This window comes from Caloenas nicobarica, chromosome 3 (assembly GCF_036013445.1).
Source record: "Caloenas nicobarica isolate bCalNic1 chromosome 3, bCalNic1.hap1, whole genome shotgun sequence".
NCBI lineage: Eukaryota > Metazoa > Chordata > Aves > Columbiformes > Columbidae > Caloenas > Caloenas nicobarica.
The window spans coordinates 112,433,418-112,455,547 of NC_088247.1; the positions used below are offsets into that span (position 1 = coordinate 112,433,418).

The 22,130-nt window shown below is 39.9% G+C and overlaps 1 protein-coding gene across 2 annotated transcripts in view; it reads left to right on the top strand.

Annotated features, from left to right (window-relative positions):
* The first annotated feature begins 3,605 nt into the window (after positions 1-3,605).
* AFTPH (aftiphilin) overlaps positions 3,606-22,130 on the top strand; it is a 46,583-nt gene continuing 28,058 nt past the window's right edge. For both annotated transcript variants that reach the window (XM_065632437.1, XM_065632438.1), the window contains exons 1-2: positions 3,606-3,820; positions 14,827-16,621. In XM_065632437.1, the coding sequence (XP_065488509.1) occupies positions 14,858-16,621 (1,764 nt within the window). In that variant the 5' untranslated portion in view covers positions 3,606-3,820; positions 14,827-14,857. The remainder of the gene's footprint in view (positions 3,821-14,826; positions 16,622-22,130) is intronic.

Sequence of the window (22,130 nt, forward strand, 5' to 3'; positions counted from 1 at the left end):
TGCTCAATTTTCTTGAGAATTATGAAAGGCTAAGTTTTATGAAGGACATAAACGTAGACCGTAATAAGTTATCCCTGCCATCCTCAATTCCCAACACAGCAGGAGTGTCTGACACTCCAGACCATGCCTGTTTTTGGGAACAGCCTTTCTGAATCATCTTGACACACCACACTTTCCCATTTGAGACTTCTAGGAAGGCTGCGCCCTCTCCTGACTGTTTGAGACTCAGCAGCAGGGACTGATAAAGCTGTTCCGCTGCAGCAAATAAGTCAAGGTGAGACGTTGGAGTTATCCAGACCAGTCCTGCTTGACTTAAAACCTCTATTGCACTATGCAGAGGGGCTTCAGATTGAGATGGATGTCTCAAAATTACAACGTTTTTTCACCATGCTGTAAATAAAGAAATTGCTTGAAGTATACTCTAAAGAAAATCCACCATATGTTTGAAAATACATAGAACACCACTTTAGAATAATCTCCAAGTAACATACAGTGTTTACAATCCATGCAGTTCTGTAAAGGCAACTTTTGTATGTTGAAAATATAACCTTGAAATCAGTGTTGTAACCCATGGATTCCGTTTCACAGAACTAATACATAATATGGCTAATGCTATCATAAAGAGTCAGTCTGCCTTCATAAGCAGATGTAATCTCCTTCAACCAGCAAAGCTTATGCAGGAATGACTAAAGGAATCCCACACATCTTGTCAATCATACACAGTATGCCTAAGTGAAGATCACCTTATTTTTTTTTATGTGGAACGCTTAACTCTCATCTGATCCTGCATTCAAGTTAAATGAATTTTACAGACTCACAACTGCATACTCATTAAAGTTTCTGGTCCTAGGAACTACTGAATATCACCAAGACAGAGAAGGAAATTTCCCTCTGGTCAAACTGACAGGGAAGGATTTTTCTTCCTTTCTTTGTAGCTTAGGATATGAGTCACTTCCTCAAATCATCTGGGAATTTTACTTAACAAATTTTCTTTTATTCTAGGACATAATTACTGATGCTGTCAATCTTTTTTGCTCTCTTCCTGTGGTACATGGTTGTGCTTGTGTCTTTGGTCTTTTCCACAGAACGACTACAGCTGGTTTTTTGGTTTTGGTTTTTGGGGTTTTTTTTTAGGGTGCTGAGAAGAAGAAACTATTTAGTTTGTCTGTTGCTTTACAACAAAGTATTTCACTGCTTTTATAGGTTCTTCTCTGCATGCTTAGGATGGTAAAACATGTTGCAGTACATTGGGTGAAGGTCAAAGATTTTTGATTGCTAAATTGCCATACCTTCCAGTTTCCCATCATTCTCCTTCTGTCCTACCAGGTCAGCACAAGCTTTACTCTGCATTTCTGACACTAAGCTGAAAAAAAGGAAACAGCCACCAGGCGGCGAAATTTAATACTCATACAGCCTCATTAATAGTCACCTATTATTATCTTCAGCTACTGTAACAGGATTCCTAAAGTAACAGAAACATTGTATTAACAATATAATATCCCTTTATATTTCTTATTAAATTAGCAGATTATTATAATAACTTTTAAATGTGTTTGAGGCATTTCTATTCCACAAGCCTATCGCAAACATGAAAAGTTGTATGAATAGCCTTGTTTTAAGCCTTCCTCAGCATGTTTAAATACATTATTAAGCCTCTCTAGGAATAAAGCTTTAATATTACACCTTGATCACTATTTTATTATTGTAATTTGCTTGCATGTTGTAACAGCTCTACAGTGTTCAGTTCACTACTGTCAAAGAATGAATGGCAGGCTTTGCGCATAACTTAAAAACATGTTATGCACTTTCAAAGCCTTAATGTACTGGTAGTTCTGACAATATTCACCAATACAGTGTAAATAGGTATTAGAAAACAAACAAACACATTTGAAAAACAAAGCATGCATGTGTTGTTATTTCTCATTATTTTGTTTAGTGGGTTTGCTGTAAACATTCTTTCACCTATGAGGTCAAACCACTATCTACTTGTGTTCCTTGGGAAAAAGAACAAATAAGATATATATTTTTAAAATATTAAAATCGTTTAAAAAAAAAAGAGTATTTCTCTGTATGTCTTTTTGAGTCTTTCCACTCCTCTTTACAGAATTTGCACAAGCAAAAACCAAACAAAACTGTAAAAATCCAGTTCAACTAAAGCATGATTTGACTGACAACTAGCTTATGTACACACATTCCCTATGAAGTGTAGGCACATAGGAATCTCTTTTTCCTGAAAGAAATTTGTACCACACTACTCTTTGAAGGTGGTAACTCCGTCGGACTCTGATGCTCAGGAGCCGGGGTTTCAGCACGATGCAGACAGGCCCTTGGGGATTCCACCTGGACTAAGAGGTTTGCAAACTCTGAAACTGAGGAACTTACCCCCTTGGTCACAATGGGACATAAAAGGTGGAATAGTGAGTGGTATGGCAGCCTGTTCCAGACTTGGGTTGAGGATCATACATATGGGACCACACTACTCCCGCCTAAACTTCAAAGGGGTGAAAATTTGCAGTAAACAATCTCCTATGCAGAAATCACAGAACGGCTGGGGGTCGGAAGGGACCTCTGGAGACCATCCAGTCCAACCCACCTGCTAGAGCAGCTTCACCAGAGCAGATCACACAGGAATGTGTCCGGGTGGGTTTGAATGTCTCCAGAGAAGGAGACTCCACAGCCTCTCTGGGCAGCCTGGTCCAGGGCTCTGGCACCTCACAGTAAAGAAGTTTCTCCTCATATTCAGATGGAACCTCCTGTGCTTCAGCCTGTGCCCGTTGCCCCTCATCCTGTTGTTGGGCACCACTGAACAGAGTCTGGGCCCATCCTCTTGACACCCACCCTTGAGATATTTATAACCATAAATAAGTTCCCCTTTCAGCCTTTTGCTCTCCAGGCTGAACAGACCAGCTCCCTCAGCTTGTCCTTGTAATAAAGACGCTCCAGACCCCTCAGCATGTTTGTAGCCCTCCGCTGGACTCCCCCCGGTAATTCCTTGTCCTTCCTGAACTGGGGAGCCCAGAACTGGACGCAGCACTCTAGATGCGGCCTCACCAGGGCAGAGGGGGAGGAGAAGCCCCTCTCTGCCAGCCTAACTCTCAACACTTGGAAATTAAACACTCCCGCAGCGCGGGCATAACCACGGCCGCCTTGGCGGCAAAGCTCCGAACCACAGTGCAGCCTCTCCGGGGAGCTCAGCCCTCCGGGCAGCTGCCGGAAGGGATTCTCCACGAATGCCCCATTTCTATTTTGGATGGGGTTTTTCTATGTCACGGCCTGCTTTCGGCGCGTCTCCGCGGGCAGACGCCCGCACGGCGCCGGGCACGGAAAACACCGCAACCCGACGCTGCCCTCTTCCTCCCGACACCAACATGGCCGCCGCGGCGTCCCCACGGCACCGCCCCACCCCTCGTCCAAGATGGCCGCCTCGCTGCGGTGGAGGCGGCTTGCCAGCACTTAACATGGCGACTGCGCCGTTAAAGCACCATCCGCCTCACCTAGCAAGGGGTAGGTATCACCACGGCGGCGTTAGTCGCTCGTTTATTTATTCATTTACGTGCCCGCCCCGCCGGCTGCCGCTGGAAGTGACGCGACTCCGGAGGCGGCGGTGCGGTGCCTGCCGGGAGGCCAAGTGGGCGGTGGCGGGGCAGGAGGCGGTGGCCGCCGGGAGGGGGCCGGGCCGCAGCGACGCGGTTCCTGTCGCCGTGACATGGGTTCCCCCTCGATGGCGGTTGCCGCGGGAGGCCTCAGATAACCGGCCGCGTCCCCTTCCCTCCCGCCGCCATGCCCGCCCGGGCCCCGCCGCCCCCCGCGCAGCCCGCAGGTAAGAATCGGCGCCGCCGCTACCGCCGGGCGGGGGGCGGCTCGTTTCCTCCGGGCCTGGCGGGGGAAGGGCACCCCCTGCCCCGCGGGGCGTGCGGGGCCCCGCGGGGGCTGCACCCGAGGGCCTGCAGCGGCCCGGCCTGTCAGGGCAGCGCGCTCTCCGTCCTTCCCCCTCCGTCCCAGGGGAGGGCGGCGGGGCCGGGCCGCCCTGTCGGGGCGGGGGGTGAAGCCCCGCAGCGCTCCCCTTGCGGAGGCGCCGCTTGCTCGGCTTGCCCCGCCGCGGCTGGAGCGGGGGGCCGGGCCGCGGCAGGGCCGGGCTCGGAGCCGGGCGGCTTTGTCCTTCGGCGGCGTTGTGCCGCTCCTCGCAGCGGCTCCGGGCGGGGTGGCCGCCCCGCGTTTTTGTGGAGTTCAGCGGGGCCGCAGCTGGGGGAGAGGGCTCGGTGGCGTGCGGTGTGGTGGAAGAAGTTAAGCTGCCGCGTGTGTTTCGCTTTTCCTGATAAGCTTTTTTTTTTTTTAAGGGGTGTAAAGTGTGTCAGTTGCTAAATGCATCTGAAAATGCCGTGCTAAAACAGAACTATGGTTTTAATTTATTTAGAATTAATTCCATTCTAAAACGGGGGACAGTTGCTGAAATGCTTATTCGGTCCTGGCACTTCCGTTTGGCTACCTGATGAACCAAAATATGCTTTTTCCTTAGAGAAGACAATCCCTTAAACCAAGGGTTAAACCTTGGGATTCCTTCAAAGCATCGTCTTGATAATGACCGCCCCTTTCTTCCAGCTTCAGCACAGAAACTGAAACCTTCAGAAGTTTGACGCTCCTTTTAAAGCAAACCTCTGTTCATAAATGGAGTGTGTAGAAGAAGCATCGTTGACAAGAGCTGTACTGCGTTGGTCATATAAGTTTTGTTTTCATGCGTGGTTTACAGTGTGATGTGCTTCAATAGAACCGATTTCTTTAGCTGTTGAGTTCATGGTAAAGTGTGATGAATGCTGGTTTTTAACTAGGCGATCCTTGGAGGTTGAACATAATTAAAAGTATTTCCTCCTCGTTTCATTCTCTGGACATATGAACTAGACTTGGAAAACCAATTAGCCTAGTTCAAGCATAAAAATATTAGGTTGTATTGTTGGCGCACACAGGAGTTTGTGTGCATGCTCATACAGCTGATGTAGCGGTTCCTGTAGCTGTAGCTGGAGGAACATACAATTAATTGGGAGAGCCGAGGAAAGAGGTGAAGTACCTGTGGCTACTGAGGGTCTGTCAATATTTTTTGGTTGTGTGGTGGTGGGGGTCTTTTTTTATTGGTGGGGTTTTTTTATTTTTAAACATTCTTTATCAGTGAAAATAAATCGCTCACATTCGAGGATATGAGAATTTAAACTTAGAAATATGAATTAGCTGTATAGTAAAGGGACTTCAGAAAAGCTAATGTGGCTATGGTGTTTCCATTCTGCATTATGTTTGCATAAAGTACATGTTGTATGACCTTCTAAGGTCATGTGAAAGTATGACCTCTTCTTTTTACTTCCTTAGTTTGTTTATAAGTAAGCAGTTGAAGGATCTCAGCCTCAATAGATCAGCTCATGCTGTCTGATTATTTTTTTTGTTGTGTTGTTATTTTATGTTTGCAAACTCTGAAGTAAACTTATGCTTTCGTTTAGCAAAAGATTTAATAGTCTATAAAATTCAGTTATACACAGTGAATCATATTTGTGTTACATAATTTCTGTTGGTGAAGGAAGCGTGTGATGTTATGTTTATACTTAAAAATTACTTTAGTAACTCATTAAGTTAATGCCAACATTTTAACACATTAATTACATAAAATAACGTTCTGAAAGTTTCAGGGCTTTGAAAAGAGTTGTCTTTCACAGTGGAAATAATAGAGCAGCTCAGATGGACTTCTGTCAACTCCTTGCACTTTCTTCTTGAAATATTCATAGAGCTCTCCTTGCAGATACGTAGTGGTATCAGTTGGAAACCCTGCAGTAAAGAAACTGTTGCTGGATCTGGTTGTGTTCACTATACTCAGCATCATAGTCTTCTTTCAGATACTCATTATCTTTTTCAACAAAATGTTCATTCCTTTCTGTGCTATTGTACTGTTTGACAACTTAAACTATGTCTTTGTGAACGTTTCAGTGCAATGACATGCTAACCTTTTCACGGGGATTCAAAATACTCATGACTTTTCTGGATAGTCCTCTTACGAGGAGTATCTTGGATCCTACTCATCGCTAGGTTTCAGAAGTTTTGTCTGTTAAATTTAGTTTTCCTTTGTGCAGGAAACACACTGTGCAAGCTGCTCCTATGCATACAAAAAAAAGGCCTTGAAAACTGACAGTCTCATTTCCAGCAGACTTTCTTCAATGCTCATGTCTTTAGAATGAAAGTTTTTGTATTGATACTGCAAGGAATGTTTCTGTGTTGGTACTAGTTGCAAGGTAATGTAATGAGTCTGCTTCTTTAAGGCAAATCATTTGGGTTTTTCAAATCCAAGAGTCCTGTTCTGGAAGAACCACAAGGAAGGGCAAATCTTGTCTTTGCTTTAATATGTTTGAAAGTAGGTACCAGGGAGAAGAAAATATGAAACCTCAAGTTCATACGTCTGTTGAAAAGTGATGGAAAATAGATTTTATTATTTGAAGTATTAGGTGTCCTTCCTGTATTGTGTTTTTAACATGAGATAATGTCTGTAGGTGGGATAAATGATGAATAATGGAGGCATGTTCTTGTTAAGTGTGTTTAATTTGCTTCAGTCAGGGTTTTTTTTTCTTCCCCCCCCCTCCCCCCCACCTACTTGTTCTCTGCAAGTTGAAGAAAATGCTTGTTCACTTAAAAACAAGCAAAAGTTTGCAGTAACAGAAGGATGACCTACAGTTGTTCTCCCTGTGCAACTGTATTTATTTCCTCTGCCAAGCTTTGAGAGAACCTTTCTCATAAGAGTGCACTTCTGGGCTGTTGTAATCTGCTCTTTACTGTAGTCTTTGTGAAGTTTGAAGGGTTTATATGTGATGGAGAATATACTGCTCTGTAAATAAATCTCTTGAGAACAGTTGACTTTAGGTAATCTAGTTCTAATACTTTCTAATCCAGCATCTTTTCATCTTAATTTAGAACAAGTTCCCAGCTAACATGTTTCAGAGTAATATCCAGAAATACATTTTCTCAACGACTTGAACACTGTTTTAAAAGGAATTTAAGAAATGATAAGAATGCAAACATCCCAGTTATGCGTTAGTTATGACATCTGTCTTTACACATCGTGTCGATGTGTGCTGTACATTGGACACAAATATTGTGTTCCCACTGAGCCAGATTTTAAACCTGATTCACTTTCCCAGCCAGATGTGTTTGCCTATAGGAATTAAAAACATGGTTGTTCTTGTAACATTTTCCCCACTGTTTACGGATTTAGGTACAGACAGTGTCTTTGTCTGCAGCTGTTAAAGCAGCTCAGTAGATTTAGAGTTGAACCATTCAATTTTTTTGCTTATAGTAGGTTTATAAAAATAACCTTGTCTCTTGGTTTTGGAGAAGTGATGCTATTCTTGGTTTAAAAAAAAAAAGTTTAATAAACTAACACAAGGTTTAGATTCGTATTTTTTCAAATGTTCCTCTGGTTCCACAGCTAAGCCAAAATGAAACAGAGAGAAGTGAAGCAGCATGGGTACTGAAAGTATGTGTTTGGTTGCTCCTTTATATAACCTAACAAAAGTTGAAGGAAGACAGCTATATCCAAGATCCGTTTACATTACACAGCTGCACCACCTAACTTAGTCTTCCTGTATTGTCGGTGATGATAGGAAGAGGAGTGCCGTCCGAGAGGTTTGAATCTTGCACAGGCTGGATTATCTGAGGGTACCTGGTGTTTACTGCTGGCCTAGGGAGGGCAGGAGGATGGGAAGAATGAGCTGCCTGCGATAAGTGCCTGAATATCGGTGGAAGTCTCCTGAGTTTTGTTACTTTAATGTTCCATTTACATACAATACTTCCTAATAGAAGGTGTCTGGCATATTCAGTGTTTGTTGAAACCACAGTAATGTACCGTGGTATTGATTAATTCAAAATGCCAGGTAATGAGAAATAAGGCTTAGATACATTGGCTGCATTGGAACTGGAGAACATTGTTTTCCTCAACTCATGTATGTCAAAGTGAAAAAGAGTTGCTCTGAAACTCCTTCTTTGGGTAATGGACCTTCCCGGTGTAAGAGCATTAGGTTCAAAATCGAAAACATTGATTTCTTGGAGGCTTTATGAAGTAAACATTTTCTTGCTGTGTTTTGTTTGCTGGTAACTTATTCCAAAAATAAAAATAAACTTATTAAGCAATTTAAGAACATATTGATTTCAGTCTGGACAGTGACTCTCTTTCTGGAGTAGATTTGGGTTGTAGGAATGCTGTTTTAACAGACAGGCTCTCCTCATTTGCTATGGCCCATCTAGAAATAAGTTCTCAGATGCACAAAGACTCTAAATCCATTTCCATTGTTCATAGGCCAATGAATAGGCAAAGTTATAACAGGACAGCTTTTCCTACCGAAAGCCAACATTTTGCTGTAATTCAAAGTCTAAGTCTGGTATTTTTGGTTTCTGCTTGAGGAATTCCCTTGCAGTAGAAGACTTAAATGTTTTTGGAAAGATCAGATGCTTGTAGCTAATGACTTGAATCCGTCTCCTTGCCATTGCAAGGCTTTTACTTTAGGGCATTTCAGTAACGTTGTTTCTGTCATGGAGATCTTCTTCATGCCATTTCTGATTATTTTCTTTTCTTTATGCTTGAAGCGATGGGTTGCTTAACTCAGCTTTGCTTTCAGAATAATCCACAGCTGACAGGTTATGCTATGCTTTGCTTTGCTGTTTGTGTAAAGTTAAAACGAACATTCTGCTTTACAGGGAGTTTCTTTTGAATTCACATGCCTCAGGTATGAATTAACAGATACTTTTTGTGGCCTCCCAGTTTTTTAAGTCTTATGTAAGAGCCAAACCTGCTATTTCAAGTATTGCCTTAGAAGATAGGCAGAGAAGGATCTATTTATACCTGTTTTTGTGTATTGTAATTGCATTGTTCTCTTTGTTGCCCTGTCTTTGTTAGAATGCTGCTATTATTCTACAAAAAGGTAACAAACAAGGATGTGATCTGTGTATGAGGAAAACAAACATTGTTCTCTATTTACTGCAAGCAAATAATAAGATACCTTGGTTTGATAGTAAATGTTTTAGAAACCTGGTTAGTGAAATGAGATAAGAGTATACATTTTGTCTTTCTGAATTCTTGACCTGTCAAAACTTAGGTCAACTACAACTCTTCATCTTTTCCAGCATTGCTGATTTCTGTTTTCTCTCTTTGAGTGTTTAAATTAACTTGAGTTGCATTCTTAAATTCTTGTGACCTTGGAAAAAAAAAGTTTAAACTTGGAACTGCAATAACAGAATTGGATCTGACCAAAATAACCAGCAATTTTTTTTTTTCTTTTAAAGTAAAATGTCAATGTGTACTCAAAGTGTACTGGTGAATTACATTTATAGCATGACTTTAACAGGGGTCTTATTTATGATACTGATACTTGTTTGTGAAATTCCTTTATAATGAGTATCAAAGTATGAATATAAAGAAACACATGGAAGCGAGGAAGTTAACTCGTGTTTTCAGCAGGTGAAAGACTGCAGGAAATGGCATCTGAAAGACAACACAATTCGTTAATTTTTTTTTTTTCTGGAAAATGTTGGACAACTGCGTCTCATGAGGATTTGATGGAAATCTGTCATCAGTCTAATATTAAGCTATTGTGATTCTGAAAGACTTGCTGACACTTGTCAACACAAATCTGTGACTGTGGCTAAAATAATCCAGTCTAATATGAACACTTAAGATTCTTCCCTTCAAGATGTAAGGTCTGATACCAGAAACCTGGGTTGGTGCGTATTACAAATCATAGAAGTAGCTGCTCTATTATGTGCGAGTAAAGACAGTAACTGTTTCCTTCTGAGAAGAATCTTTACTATATAGTGTGCTGGAAAAATTGGTGGTTTCCATTTGTTTAAAATTTGCATGTTTCCAGAAGGCTGAAACGAACAGAGAAGTGCAAAAGCGTATGTTAACTCTTAGCAGACTTTTAACTGTGGGATCTGGTTCCCTCAAAAATATGGGGAAGATAAATAATCTACATTTTGGTCGAAGATTGGTTCAAATTCTACTTTGAGTTAAATCGCATTTTAAGTTAATCACTCTAAATGCCAGTTTTACAAAATTGTATAACCCAATGGCTTGACCAAGAGTATGTCTGAGTTGGGTACAAAGTACTACAAATGATGAAGCCACAGTTCCAGCTCTTAGCCCCCATTAGAGATGCCAGACAAAGCAGGGATTAACGAAACAGATTAATGAACAAAGTTGTTGTTCTGACAGACCTGTGGGTTTTCACCGTGTTAATGTTCCAGTGGATGATAACAAATTTGGTTCAATAGTTTATGGTTGGCAGGTGGAACACTTTCGAAAGTCGAGAAAGAGGATTGTAGTGAAATTATTTCTAAAGAAAACTACATTAAGGTTAAAAATTCCCATGCTGTTTTTTATATTGCAAGGAGAATTGGGATTATGCCCCATTTAAAAAAAAAACAGTAATTAGTCAAAAGGGAGGGGGAATACTGGTATGATTTTTGTTTGTTTGTTTTTCCTTCTGCTACACTTTGAGTATGATATTCTTTTTAGTTCTGTAAACGACTATTACATTGTGTTAACATAACCTTACTCCCTATAAAGCAGATTCATACATTTTGGAGCTCTTTAACTTAGGCTCTTAAAATACAGCTGTAACATCGGAAATATATACACAGTTCTATACAATCGATTATGCGGTTGGTTCTTATGGGTTAAACAGATTAAACATGTAGTATATTATCAAACCTATGATCAGACTTTTAAGTGCACAATTAATGTTCCTTGCAGATCCTGTTTTGGCAACTGTCACTGAAGCATATCTGGAGCAGAGTATTGTGCTACTGGACTGCTGCTGTGTAAATTATCTCTCTGATGTTTTGAAAGTGCTTTGAAATGATAAATTGAAGGAAGTTGCTACTTCTCTGTGGCAGAAATTGCAGGAAAATTTTTAGATAGTCAGAGACCTTGCTACATGTTTTATTGGGCTTTAACAGTCTGCTTCACCCCCCATGCAGCCTCTTCACATTATCTTTGGCCTGTGCTTGTCCCTACTATTCTTGTTCCTTGCCTCCCTTTCTTTATGTTAACTGGAGAGAAAGACTTTGACTGTGATCTTTGCTGCTCTCACATTAGTTTTCCGGATGCTGCATCTTGTTTCGTTTGGGGTGGTTTTTTTTAGAAAAAATGATATTTCAAATAAGTCAAGTGAAAATCAGCTTATCCAAGCCTATAAATCTGAGAAGATTTAAAAATAAACTGAAACATGCATGCTGTTGGTGAAACATATAGACAAATTTTCATTTTAATGGGAAGGTTCAGCAGTTTTTTTCAAGGCCTCTGTTTCGTAGTGTCAGGATACATCTTTGAAATACAGTACAAAACAAAACTTCTAGGCTTTGTTGTTTAGTCCGAGTCGTGATGACTATAGTTTTTTTATTTAGTTTAAGTAATAGTAGCCTATGTAACGCATAAACTAGGAGACTCATCAGCATCCTCTTGCATCTAATTCCTATCCATAAATCTCTAGTAATCTAGGTAGGCCACTGAACTGGTGGTGCATCTTAGCCAGGCAGAAGAGTTACAGCTGATCAAAGTGCTTTCCAAGATTTTAGAAAACTTTATGCTATAGGAGTACAACGTGGATTTGTTTTATTACTGAACCAGCAGAACTATATTTTAATGTCATTCTCTTATGTTTATATATTTGCCAGTTGAAAACAAATTTGAGGTTGCTTCTGTCTTCGGCCTTTTCCTTCCTGTCTCATGACTTCTCATCAATAAAAATAAGGTTTCTGGGAGAGAGGAGGCTGGTCTACCTAGATTTGATCTCCTTTTTAAGTGAATATGATTGTTTGCTTGACTTGATTATTGTAAAACTGTTTCAAAAGAAGAATAAACTGATCTATATCCAGTTGGAGTTATTTTTAATTTTTTTATTTTAAATTATCTTCTTTCTAAATGGCTTTGGAGATGTGCTTTAGAGGGCTTATACATCTCTGCCTAATGAAAAACAAAGCATCTAATCATGTGATAAAATTACTGTTGAGGTTGCGATGGCTTCAGTAATAGTATTTGTTCTTGGTCAAGGAGCTGCTTATCCCATCCTCCAGTATTATTCACCAAAAGCTGATTGGGGTGTTTATTGTAGGATTCGTGTTTTCACCTTCCTTCTTACCAGCCATTTCATTGTTTCTGTTGAAGCTCCTTTTACTTCTGGGGTGATGAATGGTTATATCCAGTCAGTGCTGTGCTTGAAATAGCATCGAAGGGTTTTTTTCTTCGTTTCGAGAACTAGTTTCTTGCCTTTACAGTCTCTTCAGCTTTTGTCACATGGGCTAAGGTGATACATACTGTGTCAACTGAATTTTCCAAATAGATGTAACAATTCTTGTTGAATTTCAGGAGGTTTAATAATAAATTTATGCTGTTGTCTACTGAGATGCAACTGGAGACTCATGAACTCAAAATTAGTTACGAGATGATTTGTCGTAAGCAAATAAACCCACTACTTTAAAAAAAAAAAAGGAATCCTTTCCCTTTTCCAGGAATTAGAGGGGGAAAGTGAGTCCCATCCCTATTGATGCAGTTTTCTCTGTGCTTTCTCCTAAATGTCAGTGTTACTAAAGAGCTGCTGATTCATGACCCTGGGAGTTATAAATTCCAGACAAAATGCCATTTACTGTTGAACCAACACCCCCGTGACGTTAGTGCTATCCCCATGACAAAGTACCTTGAGATAAGCACAGCTTATATATTCCAATATTTACCTGACCGGCCTTTTTTTGTTTGTTTTTCCTACAAAAGAGCAACAGCAGTTCCAACTACCAGGGCGTATCTTTGTGTATAGCACATGGATCATCTTCTGCAGTAAAACATTCAAAAAGCAATTGTAGTCTGGATGTACCCAGTGTTTCATCTTAGTGTTGGTGGTTGGCCACAGTAGATCTTGGATATTTGGATGTAAGTGAGGAATGGCTGCCCTGATAGTTACAAAAAAGAAATGTTAATATCGTAGTTAGTGGATTGAAAACGCAGAAGCTTGAAAGGTGAACAGGTTGGAGTAATCTTGGTGGGAACTCAAGGTTATGTTCTACAGACATCTTGGAAAGAATCTCAGTGTTCATGTATGACATGAAAAAGCAGTTGTTAGACCTTGATGTAGAAGGGAGCATCCTCTTGAGAGATGAGGCCTCTGGGATGAGTGAAGCTCTTCTGTCAAATACATTGTGAAGCAGCTGGTGCTGAGTAAGCCTATGTGGGAGCTTGTTGACAACTTATTCATTATTCTAAACAAAATTCCTTTGCAGTCTTCTTTAGTTTGCATGTGATGTTACAAATTACTTCATGGTTTCATCTGATAAGCACGATGTTCTTTCATAACTGCAAAATACCCTTAAAAAAACTGTAGGTACGTTAGTCAACATAAAGATGCCAGACTTTCCTGGCAAATACCAAGAGTTGTTTGGCTTAAGTGTTGTGGTATGTTGTGCTTGAGAAGAACTGCAGAGCTTCGATTGTTGTTATACCCTTTGTGTGCTGCCCTTTAGGTGCATGTACAAAGTTGTTTGCTAAAGATGTTGGGAGTTAAGGATCATGTTTTATGTCCCTTTCAGAATTAGTATTGTAAAGTCTGTGCTTATTCTGGTGGTTAGAAATTCAGATTTTTGCTAATATTTATAGGTTATTTCCACTCTTTTTCTGTAGATAATGCTTACTGCGCTGTTACAGTTTATTCATGACAAGTGTAATTTGAAATTGAAAGAGCTTGGTTGTAGCTCTCACTTTAAGGGCTCTAAGGTATGAACTAGATAACTCGTGTACAATTGTGAATCTATAAATAGTAGTAGTTGTTGCTTCATTAATTGCACACAATATTGAAAAAAAATCAAGATCACTCATTAGGAAAGATAATTTTCTATCCATACCTTGTTTGTTACTGTAATGGTTTGCAATGTTAAGATGGAGTCTTTAATATATTTCTATCTAGGCCATGGGAATACTTTATTCTTTTTTTTTTTCCCTCTGATTTAGTGATTTGCCTTTAAATATTTTATGGATAATCTTGCTCCGTTCTGCTTTTGCGAATAAGCTTTGATGGAGAAGTTTGTTTTGCTCTAGGCCTTGCTGGTGCTCATAATGGCATTTCCCAACTGGCAGTTCGTAAGACAAAAGCCGGCTGGTGGCAGCAGCTGTGGAGATGGCACACGTGGGCTCGCAGTTATGAAATCTAAAGAAGGAGACCCAACAGAAACCCAAGAATTCGTAGAAAGAAACTTAAACAGTAGAGTAGCAGGTTACAGCTAGTGATTGTAACAGCAGTTCCTTCCTCCACCTAAGCTTAAGGAAGCACCTTTCAAAGTCTTTGGAGCTACTGTCTAAAGATGCCTTAAGTACATGACATGACATTGTCCATCAAGTGGCTTAGTTTCTGTTGCACAGTCAGCTGAGCACACTAGTGAGTGTGGGAAGCGGTGGAACAGGGTCTTGGGCTGTTTCATGAATTGTTGGTGGCAGGAGGCAGAGAACTGATGAGTTAAAACTCCATTTAGTTGTGTTGGTGTGTTGCAAAACAACTCAAGACAAATGTTTCGTGTTCTGGCATTTCAGCATTGTCTACTGAGAATACGATCATGTAGTAGTTTACAAGAGACTTGATCTGTCCCCAGTAGATTCTTTGTGATTTCTAAAACAGAAGGTTGGTTTTAGGAAATGTCCCTTTCTCATATCTAGTATGGACATGACCTATATGCACAATTATAAAATAAAATGTGAAAAAATAAATATAAAAATATGAGAGATGACAAAATCAGCCAAATTCTAATATACTTTTTTCTTTTTCGTAGAAATACATTAACTTTGAAGTGAAACTAAACAATGGAACCAGACATTATTCGAATGTACTCCTCATCCCCTCCACCACTAGACAATGGAGCAGATGATGATGATGAAGACGAATTTGGAGAATTTGGAGGATTTTCTGGTGTAAGCACTGCTGGTGTAGCTTTTGCTGATTTTGATACACCAGAGTACAGTCATCCAAAGGAGGAGTTTATACCCACAAATCATTTCATCCCACTCCATGATTATTCTGACAATGTAGCTAGCATTGCAACTTTCACATCTGTTAAAAATGTTAAAGACTGCATTGTGGAGCTTCCTGCTCTTACTAAGGAACTTTCTGATACATCAGCTGTTAGTACCAGCAAAGAAAAATCTAAGTTTAGAACTTCAGGTACTGCTTTAGAAGATGTAAACAAAAGAGGGGAACAAAGAGGCGACACTGGGAAATCGGAGGGTTTTTCTTCTTGTGTTGTTAAAACTGATATAGCAGTTGAGAGCCAAGATGAGCAAAGAGGCACTTATAATGGTGAGAAACTTCCATGTCTAGAGATTCTAACAAACGGATTTGCGGCATCAGACCCTGTAAATCCTCAGGGAACAGAAGATCTAGACGGTATTGGTGACTCAAAGGGACTGAAAACTGTTAGCGCCCATAGTACTGAGCGAAATTTGAACTCAATGCCCAGCTCAGGTGAAGACTTTGCAGATTTTGCTACATTCTCAAACAAAAAACCAATCCATTTAGAGGGAACAGGACCTACAATATGTAGTGTTGTTAATGAAGTAGACTCTCTGAGCATTCAGGAGAACAACAGAATAAACAGAGTAACTTGTATTGAAGAAGAGGTTTGCATTTCACAAATTAGTTGTGAACAGAGACCATCAGCACTGGAAGATAATGAATTTGCAATTTCTAGTACGTCTCGAACAACTGGAAGTTCAATATGCACTACTGAAAATGGAGAACACGATGGGAGGAGAAGAGTACATGGCATAGAGAATGGCAAAGATTTTACTAAGCTTGATGACTGTCTGGGAACAGAAGACATCGAGGTTGATAAGATCCAAAGCCTAAGCTGTGATCTTGCAGGAGAAAAATCAGGTGATTTAGAAGGTCTTAAGAATGGTGGAAGTAGTACTGAAGTTGTAGCTTGCAGTGACACACATGATGATTTTGGTGATTTTGGTTCAGTCAGCAGTGCATCTCCCACCTTCATTAATGCTCAAGAATCAATAAATGCTCCAGATTTAGAAGGAACTTCTGAACAGCCTGCACATATTAGTGAACCTAATGATGAATTTGGTGAATTCAGGGACACAAGTACTGTTTCTCAGCAGCCAGCAAGGTTGGATCAAGCTGAATTAAATCAGACTGCTGACACTTTAGAATGTGATACTACCAGTAAAACTTCAGGCTTAAACTTCCAGCACACTACTGAGGTAGAAAATGGTGATGATAGTGAATTTGGAGACTTTGATTCGGTGCCAAAACCTCAAGATGAGAGCGTTGCTTTCCAGGACTCTGACGACTTTGCTGACTTCAGTTCAGCAGGTTGTAACCAGGCTACGGACTGGAATGCTTTTGAAGATGAACAAAAGGACAGCTGTTCTTGGGCTGCCTTTGGAGATGAGCAAGCTGGTGAATCTCATCACAGAAAAGAGACATGGCAGTCACATAGGACAGATGCATCTGCTAGGATTGATGGTCCAGTATTACACAAGACTGACAGTTTTGCTTTATCGTCTTTCCAAGGAACTACCAGTAAGCAATCTCAAGAGCCAGCACCTTCAGTTCAGGTAAGGGTGATTTTGATTTTGTTTGTTCAGTGGTGTTCTGCTCCTGTGCATACAGCTCTTCCTGGTTCCTGCTTCTGCATACAACAAATGTTTGGATAGTCCTTGTTTGTCTTGTGGGTGAAATTTAATTTGGTGGGTTAGACGAGCTGGTATGAAATAGTATGCTGTGTTTGCATTTTGTATGTTTTGCACTTTTACTTCCTGCAGCAAAACAAGCAGTGTATGCTGGAACTTGTATGCATTTGTTTTGATGATTGTATGCGGTCCTTTACATAAACTGATCAAAGGAATAAGCCATCATAAACTTTGCAGAGCCTGTGATAGTTCTTCCTTTGCTTTATGGTTTACTGCCTTTTGAGGGGAGCATTCTGATGTTGCCTTTTCATAAATTAGTGGTGTGACTGGAAGCTGAGATTACTGGTTCCCAAAATTTTTCACCACCATTCTCTATCGTATTTTCAAAACCTGATTTAAAATGACGACTTGATTTGTAAATAGCTGCACTCATTTGCTTAGAGCAGAGAGCATGATAAAATATGACCTATGGTTTTCAGCCCCTGGTATTCCAGCTCCTGGGAAGTTAAGCATTTGAAAGTTATTTAAAAATAAGTCTCTGTACATTAATTGTGGGAAGCTCGCTCCATGTTATAGCAACACCACAAAAATAGGACTGATGATTTCTTAAAGCTGCTGCTATTTCTAATTAGAAGTTTTGGGGAGGGTGAAGTAGATTTTTTTTCTTACCCCCACCCCCTGGGTTTTCTGCCTTAGTTGCTAAGTATGTATTAATTCTTAACTAATTCCTTCCTAGGTTTTTCAGCTGTCATCTCTGAGATCTGTGCCTGTTTATACATAACTTTTAATATTACTGTTACAAAATTCAGAACAACAATTCGAGTTTTAAACTCTTTTCAATGCTTCTTTTTAATCATATCATCCCATGTGAGTAGTTCAGAGTATGCTCTGTCTTTTTGAAGCGTGCAGCAACACCAGCAATAAAGAGTGTTAGTGGTTAGTATGTGTCTGAAAGGTTTGGATCTTCTCTGGCAATAAAAGGAAATGAGGTAAGTTCCTCCTTCCAGGACCTTACGTAGGCTTGGTGACAGCCCAGCCTCTTTCCCTTTTCTGCCAGTGACAGGTAAAATGGCTTTTCAGAAGAAAATTGTGCCAGCTGGAACTTTGCAAGCATCAGCAACTAGAATGGAGCTTTTGGGACTTAGTGCTGCTTTCTTGTCATGTTAAAGATGTGGGCCTCAGCTCCTGACACTTTCTGCTTGCTGTTCTGTGCGATGACCGACACACCAAATTTCAAAGTGGCTTCATGAGCTCAAAAAAAAAAAAAAAAAAGGCTCACAAGTGAACCTGCAGGTGGATTTTTGTGCCTAGGCAAAACCTTGCTCATCATCACCTGAATGTGTGCATCCATTTTTCAAGTTGAAAGCACAAATCTATTGTTACCTCTTCTGTTGGTCACTCACCCATAAAATTGAAGAGTACTAAGATCATTAGTGCAATTAATCTAAATCATTCCTATTGCCACTTGAAAGACTGTCCAGAATCTGACAAATAAGTGGGATGGGGAGATGATTCTAGTAAATCGTCCATTTTTCTAGTTAATCATGCTTTTAAGAGATAGTCTGCATGTTTCAAACATTTATTTTTACTTACAATTTTCTGTAATTTTATGATAGAGTTTCAATAGAAAATACTTCTGAATGTGATGTTTATAAAAGCAGAACCTTCAGAGTTTCTGGGGTTTGGTTTTGGTTTTCCCCCTCCCCGAGTGTGCCTTAACAAAAGATAAAAGCCAAGTTACAATGGAGGTTCTTTGGTGATCTATCATGAAGTCGTACAGTAGCTTGGTTAGATTGTAAAGCAAGTTTTAAGACTTAATTTTTTGTTTAATTCCTTCTCTTTATACTACAGGCAGTTGTGACCGTTTGGATATAAAGTGATGTTCTGCCTCCCTGCCAGTGAGGAAGTACAACTCAGAGATTTTTTTACACAAATAAGCTGTAGAGGAAGTTGAGCTGGATGTGTTTTTGCTGTTGCAATAGTTTCCTTAGCCTTGCAATGACAGTTGCTACTTTTTTTTTTTTTTTTCAGTTAACACAATAGCTACACATTTTCAAAACTTACTTTGGTTTTTGTAGGTGCTTTAAGTTTTGCAAGGATCCGTTGAAACATTTTATGTTAAAAAAATTGCTTATGTTCTGTTTCCCATGTATTAAAAGTTGACTTCTGGAGCTGTTTGATACAAAAGCAGAAACACATCCAAAATAAAGCTAGGGGGAGGTAGGTGAGCAAAGTTGGTTTTATTACCCCGACCAAAGAATGGTAGGGAGGAGCAGATCACTTGCATCAGTGTGTTGCTAGCAGGATGAAAAAGCACTTGCTGTAGCAACTTGACTTGAAGGGAGCAGGCTGTGCAAGAGAGAAAGACTGCGTGTGCTAGACACTTGAGATAGATGTGAAAATTGAGACCTCGGCATAAGCTAAAGGTGAACTGGGATCGTTTACAAGATACTGTATATACCTAATCTGTAATGTTGAGGCTAGGAGAGTCACTGTAATGTGGTAGTGAAATAATTTTGAATGGTGTATAAACAGAATGACCCTGATGTAATTCTTCATTCTTCAGTTTTCGGCTTTTGTATACTTAGCCAGCAGCATTACTGTTTAAATATGGAAATTGTGTATATGGCAACTTTCTTCCAGCCAGAATGCAACATGAAAGGAAAGTTATTTACCAGTAGCTCAAGTTCCCTTGCCAATGGTCACCGCGTATTTTCCTTTCTGTTTCCTTAGTTTGTGTATTCTGGATATAGAGGCAGCACCAAAATTTTCTACTTTCTGAATGTGATCTTGATCATAATGTAAACTGTAAACAGGCAAACTATTTTAGAGATTGTAGGTTTGGTATAATGTTTAACTAAAAATTAGACTTGGGTAGAATTCAACTAATAAATCCAGTTTTTCTTAAAATATATAGACTATAAAAAAAGAAAGTGAATAGGTCACAAAAATAGCCTTACGTAGTGGCAAAAAGATTATTATGTCTTTTTGCCTTTGGTCTCAGTCTCTCTGAATCCTGCACATGATCTGAAGTGTAGGATTTATAACATGCTGACTGCTTCTATTGAGTAGTGGAGCAGCTGGGTGGAGAGGAGAAGAAAAAGGACATGATATCATGATATTCAGATAAAATGCCTGAAAGAATTTGTAACCCCTTGGGAAAGGTTCCAGTTCCAAAGGCTGATGGATACAGATATGCAAACTGTTATGTGAACCCATAGTAATACTGCTGTATATCTTAATCATTTAGTGTCTGTCTTCAGCTGAAAAATATGTAATGCTTGGTTTCAGTATGGCTGTGGGTTTGCATTAAATATAGATATGCCTTTGTGTTCATTAAAACTGATTTAGAGTGTAGCAGTGGGTGAACTCATTGATCAAACAAGTGTTGAGCGAACCTGCACTGTACCATATGCATTAACCGTCTTTATGTGATGACGTAACGTGCTCCTGAGTTATGTTTATAAGGAATATAAGGGTCATAGCACAGCTTTTCCCATGAGATAGTGTTGAACATGAGTCAGCTGAGGGTGTTACTCTGCTGTGTTGTGCATTAAGAATATGTATAGGACTTAGGCAGCAAAGCACAAAAGCAGTTTTTACCTGTGGTAATCGTGGGTGGGTAATACAGCTGTGCCTTGCTATGTTCAAGGAGTATAGGCATTGCTAGAGGAGAAAGAGATTAATAGTGGCTTGGTTGGAAGGCAAAAAAACCTTCCCTGATGTAACTGAGACTTAACAAATCCTGGAAAAGGGAGGAAGGGAAACCTGAACAGTCCTCAAAGTGGGATTTAAGATCCTTTGCTTTTTAGAGAGCCTGTGCTGATGGGCTATACACCTCTTCAGATTAATCAGACGGTGTGGATGATGTACTAAGCCACAGGTATGCCTCAAGACAAAGAAAACCCTGGATCACTGTTACTTAGAGGATACTTTGTCTTGGGCAATTAATGAAGTCATCTTCTTGGAAAAAAGTAATTATGACCGTAAAGACTTGAGCCTCCCAGTTCACTAAGATAAATTAAGATAGTGTTGGCTAAATTAAGTTCAGAGAGTTGGGAAACAACTTGCAGTGTAAATATATCTGTCTGGAAAGGTCTGGGGTTTTTTAAGTCCATAGCACAGTTCTTAAGTATGTGCAGCTGAATAACAGTGAAAAACAGACCATTAAAGTGAGTCCATAATTGCTGTATTTCAGAACAGGCTGGCTAAAGGGGTCTTACCAAAAAAAAAATCATTTGGGAGGGGATTGTTTTAGCGTTTCTGTTTATATTCCACAGAACAAAATTATTTTACATCTTCTACACATAGGTTTTGTCCACCATACTTCCTCTCAGATCCCAACTGAAAAGTTAATATGACACCACTAGATAACATGACCAACTGAAATGTGGAGTAAGTTTTGTATAGTCTAGATAAATAGCTGATGGACTTGACTTTGCGTGCATGGAAAATGCAAGATTTGATATGTTCTTCAGCTAATAGAGAATTAATCTGCGAGCCTTCCATCAAGAAGGCGGGAGACTGCTTCACTTTTCTACACTGAACTTCCCTGCAGTTTGTAACTCTTTTATATCAAGAAATAAAAAGAGCAGAGAAGTCATCGTCTTCTTTCTCAATCCACTAAATTTTCAGATTTGCTTTGCAGCTGAGCTTAAGACCTTAGTAGTTACTGTTTAAAATTATTTTGGCATGTCCAGAACTATCCTTGCCTTCTTTAATTCTTTAAATTATTGTAAACATTCTTACTTCTCTTTCCATGTTGATGAGGGGTTTTAGTTCTCATGGCATCCTCTTCTTGGCTTGTAAATCTCAGTTTAGGACCAGTATTTCCATTATTAATTACCTGCAGTAATAAAAATGAAAAAATTCTGATTTGCTATGGAAAATAATTTTTTACCTCTAAGAAATTTATCGCACCACCTTAAATTTACCTGCTTTTTAAGGCTGGTGGAGAAAAACCATCACATTTGAATCATGAGACGTTAAGCTAGTGTTCTTTGTAAGCTTTGCTTCTCATTTTTTTTTTCTTGGGAGTTGTTGCTATGTGGAAGGCAAATGGGATTCTTAGTTTAAGCGGTCCATAAACCTTTCCAAAGAAAAAAACCTGCCTCCATTTAACTAGGAACTTTGTTTGCTTAAGTGTGTTTAATTAACTGTTAGCTTTGCTTAATGCTTGAGCCCAAAAGATTTTGAGACCCACTGAAGTTGATTGGTATGTTCCTATGGTGAGTTGCATCCATGAAGTCAGTGTCTCAGCTCCCCTGCGTTATCTGCCTGGCCATGTTGTTTATCTCTTAAAGACAAAAAAAGAACGAAAAAGTAAATAAAAGAAGAAAAAAAAAAAATCACACACACACAAAAAGTCCCTGTGTGGCGAAGGTACAGGAGCGTGGTGACTCAGCTCCACACTGGCAAAGCTGTTGCTGGAAAA